Below are 8,899 nucleotides of genomic sequence, written 5' to 3'. Positions count from 1 at the left end.
CATAGAGCGGTTTCCAAAACACAAAGGGAACATGAAAGACAGTTGTAGTGGGTTTGTTGATGCTTGTGTCTAAGTGGGTTTATGATACAGCAGATTTTTTGTCAGCTGGTCGGTTTTTTGAAGGATAAGTGCAACTGGTTCGATTCTAACAACGTGGATAAAACAGAAAAGGTTGCGTAGCATAAATTCACTTGGAAATACTCACTTGACGAAATCCTGATTCTCATGTGAATCCTCGGAGGATTTTTGCCTGTGGTCCAACGATTCGTCGCCGCGACTCTCATCTTACAAAATGGTAAACTAAATAGGAAATAAGTAGATGAGAAAATATGAATTCCGTTTTTTGTAGTTGAATAACCCTATTGGTGCTAGTAGTGATTTTGCGTACGTTATGTAAACTAATTATTATCATAACACTTTCGTGCCAATTTGCAGAGCTGTTAAAAAATACTGCAAAGAGTTGTTAGGACATTTTACTTAAGTAGTAGGTATGGTGTTGGCACGCCTATAAAAATGGTCCATTATAATCATTTGATAAGGAATAAATTTGATTTATTTCCCGCACTATACAGGCAAGAAAATATTTGTATCCGAGCACTTTTGATTACTAACAATTCGATCTATCTATTAATTAAAACATGAAAGTCGTAGCATATCCACGTTACTGCTTCGTATATTACATTTTGAAATCCACTATGTAATACTACACCACTATTAATGTATATGCTAATGCCTTTTTTGTTTCAGTTTGGCATTGAAATGTATCCAGATGTTCACCGAACGTTCACGTCCGAATATCGGGCATTCTCGGTGACAATGCTCCCTGGTAACGAGCGTCGTGATGTCGAAAGGGGGAACAAATTTCTCTTGCCACCATCGGCACTCGATTTGCTCACACGTCTAAATATTACGTATCCTATGCTCTTTAAGGTGAGCAACGCCATTTGCATTGCATAAAAAATATATACTCAACAATTTATTAATCTGAAAGAAGCAAAAATTCGTCAGCCCTTGTTAACATTTAGCCGATGTATAGGCGATTGTAAAACGCCTTTTTTATTAATCGGCGTATATTACACGAAAGAAATATGCTGCAGATAGCTGCAGAAAACATTAAAGGGACCACGAGGAAGCTAAGTAGACATTACTGAGGCAGGACATTTTTTTCCTCGGCAAATTGCAACTTTTCTGAAAGGTTAGTCAAAGTTTATGCTGCCATAAAGAAATTCACATAATGTATAAGCTCGTATGAATAGGAAAGTTTTCTAAAAAGTTAAACAGTGATAAACCTCAGCTCCTGATATGTGGCCTCGTCTGATAAGAGAAAATATTAAATTTCCTATCTGATGAGGATAGATAATCGCTAAATAATCTGCGTCTTGTATTGCCGCACTGGACAATTTTACTGGACAGTATTAATAGACAGGTTCACTTTTCACCGAGTTGCCTTAATCTCCGTGGCAATACCTGAAGTATCTTGCGGCCATTTACATGTACCTTAGGACTGTGTTTACGAAGTTAGCAACGTATTTGGAGTACCACAAGTTTCTACTGTACCTTATTCCTATGATGTTTTCTTTAAAAGCTAGCTGCAATTATTGCAACTAAGTCTAATAGTGATAATGCTCCAGTGATATGAAACTGTAATATGCTTGCAACCACAAAAGCCAGTTAAAAAATGTTATTCCCATTAAGCAGCCAAATTCAAAAGATATCAAGAATACATCACAACAACCAATATTTACTTCAGCGTTTTTCTAGCCTTTTTCGAAAGTTAAATTTATCTCCTTTTTCTAATTACTTTCAAAATTTCGTAGATTGTCAATCGACGCTTAAATCGTGAAACGCATTGTGGCGTTTTGGAGTTTTCTGCGGAGGAAGGTAAATGCTATCTTCCTTATTGGATGATGAAATATCTTTGTTTGGACGAGGGCGACTTATTGTACGTAGAAAATACTCAGCTTCCTGTCGGAACGTTCGCAAAGTTCCAGCCGCAGTCTGTCGATTTTTTGGATATCTCCAACCCAAAGGCGGTTCTCGAAAACTCTCTACGAAACTTCGCGTGTCTTTCAGCGAACGATACGATTGTTATCGAGTACAATGAGAAGCAGTACGAGGTTCGTATGGTGCTTTCAGCATACAGATATAATTGATTACGATATCTTTGTATTCACGTCTTACTCTCATTAGCAGAAGTACTATCCGCAGAAAAAACTAAATGAAAAAAAATATTCCTATGTTTAAATTTCCTATAAATTTCTAGGTGTGTGTGCTTCAAGTTCGGCCTGGGAACGCGATCTCCATTATCGAATGTGATCTCAACGTTGAATTCGCAGCGCCTGTCGATTATCAGGATCCTCAAGTAATTAGCAATCAAAACATAAAAGATCACTCAAAGTCGGTGCGAAATTTATAAGATATTTGCGAGTAAAAGAGAAAGAAAGAAAGTATTTTTGGCAAGAACATCTAATGTATAAAACTAACGCCAGAGAGGCTTATTTCCATTACAGGACTCTAAGCCCTCTCAAGAAGAGATGGACTTCGCTCTACCCAAAGTGGTTATCGAGGAACCTAAAGGCTTCAAAGCTTTCGCAGGAACGGGTAACCGGATTGATGGAAAAACAAAAAATCTAGAGATAGATACACTTTCCGATGGTGATTCCCGAACAAAGTCAGGCTCAAGTAAACAACGTGGTGTTCCCGATTATAGGTGAGTTAATGGCAGTCGTTAATGAGTTTTTATGTGGCTCTCGAAGAAATCCGTGGAAGATTTTTATAAGCCAGAGTAGACTATTCTCAATAAAATGTAAAAAATTCAACTTATTGAAGTTGCTCAGCAAGCCATTTTTGACGCACCTAAGCTTTTAATACAGAAATCAAGCCACTTTATAAAAAGAAATACAAATTACTAATTGAGTCGTCCGAATGAGCCACAACGGTAAGTCTTTTTGAGGCTTTTGAACTTTTTTGTATCCTGTGAATCAACTGGTCATTTTAAGCTCTTGTGTTTCTTGAACTTCTGAGCGCTATGAGCGCGGAATTTAGTTTCGTTGGAATTTTTTGTGTGTAGCACATCTAGGCGATACTTACCATGGGTTCATAAATAAACTCATACTATTACCGATATATACTATCGAAAAAATTATTTGCGGAATAAATAAGGAATATTTTGAAAATGATCAGTTAGTGATTTGGATTTTGATGCTGTAATCGCAATGACTGGTACTTGTATTGAATAAACAAGACCGTCAAAAATGTCATACGCTAGCGCGTACAAAAATTATGTTTAAATATCTGTTTTCGTGTAAATACCGATCTAAAATAAGACATAAAAGGAATTTTCATCTTAGACATGCCGCCCGATCTACATATATTTATTGAAGAGATTATTAAATTAGATTATGTGGACTCCCAAAATCTAATCAACTCAAGGCTTAACCAAGGTATGATTCTGATGAGGTTTTTATAACTTCGGAAGGCCACTTGCCAAGATGTATTCCACATATAGACTGAAACAGCTGAGCATGAAAATAAAAACAAAGCCAGCTCTGATCCATTGGGCGTTATAAAGTGCGAACAAATGCGGACCTCGTTATGGGTCACTCCCTACCTAGACCCATTTTCACCAAATTATTCTCTTTTCGGATAAATTATTTTTATTTGAATTGCATTACAGATGGAAACCGGGTACGATAACTTTTATTCGTATGAAGGACAAAAAAGAAGATAACGATAAAGAAAACGGCGAAAGGAAAGCAGCGTTTCCAGGGACAGGACAGACTTTAAAAGCGAAGAAAAAATCACCTTAAAAGGCGAAATCGTTTATCTTTGGTTGATTTTTAAAAAATATCTAAGTTGGCAATTTAATGCAGAGAATTTCAATAAACACGTGTACAAATTTGGTACTCTTAATGTAAGTTCCTCTCTATCCTACGTAGAAAATAGTTAAGCAGAGCGTGGTAAATGCTACATGTCCTGTTCGTACATGCAGAAAGAATATTTATTGAGTTGACGATGTTACCTAGCTTTAGCATCAAAGATTTTTTCATTTCTGGCAAGCTTATCTACTGTCATGAATATGCTTATTGATTGGTCTTATACTGAATATTCTAGAGTACTACGGGCGTCAAAACGCGGAGCATGATTTTCGATTCCAGACGGAAATAAACTGCAATCTTCTTGTGTGGGCAAATGTTGCTTTTCTAACATTGCCATTCGACTGACCATACGTGGATTGCCCCGATTCATACTGGTCACCCACATGTATACGCCGTTACACATTACGTATATATTTCGGGCCCAACAAAAATCGCACTTAAGAACTGCGGTTATATCTTTTACTTAATTTAAGGGAGAAATTAGTGTCTGTAAAGGTGTCAATAAGGGTTATTGCAAGATTATTCTGTCATTAATGTATTATGTAGTAATATACTGATGTAATAAGTGACCGCTGAGCTCAATTGAATCCAACCTAGGCTGCCGGAGTATAATACGGAGCTATTTTCTTGCTATTAAACTACAATACCATTACGTCATGTATGGATGTCGAGTCGATTTCTTTGATTCTATCAGGAATATCTAATGGGGATTTGAAGAAATATTTACCCTTTGATTTCTTTTTTGTTTACATATGTTTAACGGCAATACCGGAGGTAAACTCGAAATATTGAAACTATTCTTACTGTAGCAAGTCTGACTAATGATATGCTCTTGTTATGTCGATACATCCTTTCTGCCACATTTTTCTTCATTTACATTTAAATTTGGTATTTTACACTAAAGGTAGGGTAAAAATTTCAAACAACGCTTTTCTGTGTTCAAATTATCCCGCCATTGAAGCGCCAACTCGCGCGAAGTTGAGCTGTAGCTATGTTCGATAATGAATTGTTGTTGTGGCCGCTTCGTGTAGTGACGTGGCTACCAGGCGGCGGTTGCAGCAGCGATACTGAACACATTTTCACAGAGACAACAGTTCACAAACACGACAGTGGTGGACCAAGTGTTATTAGTATTGTTTAACAGGTTAGTTTGTGTGCGTTTTGGGATTTTTGCTAAAGTGACTTACAAGAGTCGTCTTCTACTTAGCTTGTAAATCAGATTTCTCCAGTGCGATATGCCAGCGCCAGCCTCATCAACAACTGTGGGTGCCGGGGGCTCGAGCCCCCGTGCGGGACCCTCATCAACCTTGCGACAAAGAAAAACCGTCAATCCGAGCTCAGCCGCAGGTAATAAAACCTAGTTTATTTGGTGTAAAACATATATGCCATTTAGCATTGGGTTGCTAAAAATAGAGATGGACAGCGCATTTGAAACGTATCTTGAATTACAAACGTTGCGCAATTTATATCTTACACAGGTTTCGATAAAAATAGTTGCAATTGAGTAGGTAAATACCGATAAGTAAAAGCTGAAATGTTGCTTGTACCCCAGTTTCTTGTGGTATTGATTTCTAACTCGCTTGACAAGATTGGTCTACGTTGACACGTTGTTCGAATTTGTTCGCAATGATTTAGCGTTCATCACAGCTGACATGTTGAGACGATATAAAGTTTAGAATTGAAACGGGCTGAACCCTTTGGTGTAACGTATGGATTAGGTGTCAGTGTATATTGTTCGCAATTCAATTCGAGAAATTACCATTGTTATTATAAGAACAAAGCCCGGTATTCGGGTTATACAGGTTTGTTCACAAAAATGTCGAAATCTTGCTATTCATAGATAACAGCACTTAGGATATATCAGAATTACTAGCTTCTGTATTACTAGAAATATCTGGTCAAAGTAAATGAAAATTGTTAATAAGCTTAGATAAATGTTCACATTCTCGATATTTTTGTTATGAATAAACTATAGAACCCGCGAAGCCCAAAGGACTGAGTTGTAGGCTTAGTAGCCCTACTTATCGTTGACCAGACAGGGCATGATTCAAAATTATCAGCATCAACAGGTATGACAAGTAGAAGAAAATGTTCTATAACAAAAATCTAAGTTTGGTGTTTAGCCCAAGTTTAGTTTGGTGAAAAAGCAAGTTTCCTGTAACTCTAAAACTAAGCTACAATACCAATTTGACTTGTATTATTCGATTTTCTTAGCTCGTCCCTCCCGACCTCCGGCAAACTCGGGGGGTATGTGGAAGTTCTATACGGACGACTCGCCTGGCTTCAAAGTTGGTCCGGTTCCGGTACTCGTGATGAGCGTCCTCTTCATCTTCTCCGTATTCGTGCTTCACATGTATGGAAAGCTTACCAGAGCCTAAAGAACGGGACGTGAATGCGGCGGGTTATCATCGAAGGACCATTTCATGCAAGAATATCATACCCGCCCAACACGTGCACGACTGCACTATAGACGCATTCCAATTGTAACCAATTCGATTGAATGCCCATTTATTCCCAGATACCCATTATTCCCCTACGGCCCTGTCGAATCACGGGGTTGTTCATCCATAAGGTTGGTCACATTGTGACGTTTAGAAGAGCAAAAATTTCGGGAAGTCTAATTGGCCACAATGTTTAGCAGCGGACTTAAAAGAAACAGTCATAGGTCCTAAATACCTCGTGATCTAGACAGCTTTCTCCGCGCAAAAGCTTGAGGCATTACATTACGATTTTTCTCTTTTTACACTGCAGTCACATAGGATATGTCGTATTGCGTTTTGCATGGAACGGCCGTTATGGTTGTAGTATTAAATCTACAGTGGCGGAGCATGCTGGAAAAGGTGGAGAATTTGTTCAACTATCACTATGTCTGTCGTTGGTTGGTAACTGAATGTATAATCATTTGATGGAAAGATTACTAGTAGAGGCTGGGTGGGCTGCGAAATTCCTTTGGCCTGGATGCGAAGTCGTTTCGTTAAAAAATTGTTAGCAGATGAAACTGTTGCTAATTTTCGACTAAAGGGAATAAAACCATTTTTTAGAGGAAATAAAACAGAAGGAAGAATCCGAAGAATTCAATTGATAACGATACATAAAATCACAATCAAATAATAAGTTTATGAATAAAATTTTATAAGTTCATATGATGAAAGGGCGAAAGGAAATGGTAGTACAGAGAGAACGCTGTGTTGCTAGAACGTTATGCATGGATTTTTTTTATTAAACATTATTTTAAAGAAAGAATAGAAATGAAATGACGAGTGGAAAAAGCAGTAAAGGCTATTTAAAAACATTATGCGGTTGGTCTATGACAAGAATATTGTACATGGATGTTATTGTACAGTTTAAAGAAAGTGCAAATACCTTTAACAGTATGAAATGTCATCGGGCTTTGGGAAAATAAAAACTGTACCGAGACAGATTGAGTTATTACTTTACGGCCGTATTTGTTTGGCAACGTTAAAAACTATTAGGCTATCAATTTAATTCATCTCACATCAAACATTTTCGCTGAACGGAACGAGCTGTGCGGCTCAAGGAGTTTTATATGTTCTGTAGCGTTCCTCGAATATAATAAAAATCAAAATCGTAGTAATGGTACTAAGGGGAAGTACAAAATGTGCATGCATTTTACGTATTCAACAGTTATAGGAAGCCAATTCTTCTCTTTGCTAATTTCCTAAGAATGTATTCTATAGTCTTCTTGTAAATATACTTATTGATTGCGCATTGCTATTTCGCTCTCTTTTGAGTAATAAATATTTGTTGTTTATTCTCAGTGGTCCAAAGACCCGCGTTTCTCGGTATTTGCATGTTGGTGACTACAGTGACCTGAGATTCCAGAAACCATGGAACAGTAATGATTGACGTTAGACTATTTTAGAAATTAGTTTTTTGATTCTATAAGACGTGATATGAAAGGGTGAGTTCCTTTGGTTCGAAATGGTTTGCATAAAGTTGCCCTAGACCAAAGCCAGTTGTTTAAAATTATAAATGGATATTTCAGGTTCAATTTCTCAAAAAGTCTGGCCTAAAAACGACGTAAACGGGCATAATTGTAAGTTGACATCTGTAATTCGCTCTTTAAAAAGAATTTGACAGATTTAATTGTAGGGAAACTGTTAAAATGTTACTGGTCACAGGAAAACGTTCCATCTGTCTGACTCAAATGTAGCTAATTTTGAGTAATGTATAAAACGCTGCTACTGGATTCCTTCTACCTGATTTTTATTTAGGTCGATTTATTCTACAAGTATGTATGTGGACATAATCATACTTATGATATTCACTTATGGTAATAAATGGTAACGATATAGCCAGACTTTGTAAGCACAAACTTCTATAGGATGATGGCTCTATACAAGGAGAGCGCTTACGAATATTTGTGATATTTTTAAGGGAGATTTCGCTGAAGGAACAGTTTTTATGGATATACTATCTGAAAATTTCTTAAATTGCCGAACTGAAAGCCATGAGAAAGGTAGTTGTGCTGTATAGAATATTTTTTTATTGCCACGAAAAATTTTCTTGAGTCGTCTATTCGGTCTGGTCCTGTAAGATAAGGGATAGCCCGTGTCACAGAGGTATAAACCGCACAGGTTAGATGTCCCCAAAAGATCTAGCACAAAATTTAAGTAGGCTAAGGCTGCTAGTGAAGGTCCCAAGCAAGTGCCACCGTTTAATGTTTTTCTGTTGCTTGCGTCAATCATTTAAAGTATAGGACGTGGCCAGAAGCTCGCGGAAATTGGCAAAAAGCCCTGGGCCAGACAAATTCCCTAATTCCACTCTCTTTGGAAAACGGAAAATCCAGCGTCCCGAAAACCGTGACCAGTGAAAGCACCAGAGTACCGTCGATGCCCCTTTAGAAGAGTAATCTGATTAGGCTGGAAGTTTAGGTCCATTTTGTTGTATCCTAGAAACTGTATCGGATCATTTCTGTATGAACGTGAATGTCTTCGCTAGCTGCCGGTGAAAGTTGAGTCTCGAAACCGGATCATAACCAAGCACATGCGTACGGTCTG

General features: G+C 37.6%; 2 protein-coding genes across 2 annotated transcripts; both read left to right on the top strand.

Moving 5' to 3' along the window:
* Positions 1-3,912, top strand: Ufd1 (ubiquitin fusion-degradation 1-like). The gene is made up of 6 exons (XM_022798609.2): positions 1-295; positions 748-930; positions 1,818-2,117; positions 2,264-2,362; positions 2,511-2,710; positions 3,677-3,912. The coding sequence occupies exons 1-6, from the start codon at positions 293-295 to the stop codon at positions 3,807-3,809; spliced, it is 918 nt and encodes a 305-aa protein (XP_022654344.1). The 5' UTR covers positions 1-292; the 3' UTR covers positions 3,810-3,912.
* Positions 3,913-4,889: 977 nt separating this feature from the next.
* On the top strand, positions 4,890-7,295 carry Sec61beta (Sec61 translocon subunit beta). The gene is made up of 2 exons (XM_022798610.2): positions 4,890-5,225; positions 6,093-7,295. The coding sequence occupies exons 1-2, from the start codon at positions 5,114-5,116 to the stop codon at positions 6,254-6,256; spliced, it is 276 nt and encodes a 91-aa protein (XP_022654345.1). The 5' UTR covers positions 4,890-5,113; the 3' UTR covers positions 6,257-7,295.
* The last annotated feature ends 1,604 nt before the right edge of the window (positions 7,296-8,899 follow it).

This window comes from Varroa destructor, unplaced genomic scaffold (genome assembly GCF_002443255.2).
Source record: "Varroa destructor unplaced genomic scaffold, Vdes_3.0 BEIS01000003.1, whole genome shotgun sequence".
Taxonomy (NCBI): Eukaryota; Metazoa; Arthropoda; class Arachnida; order Mesostigmata; family Varroidae; genus Varroa; species Varroa destructor.
Note: the sequence above shows the minus strand (reverse complement) of the source record. Positions and strands in the feature narration are given on the sequence as shown.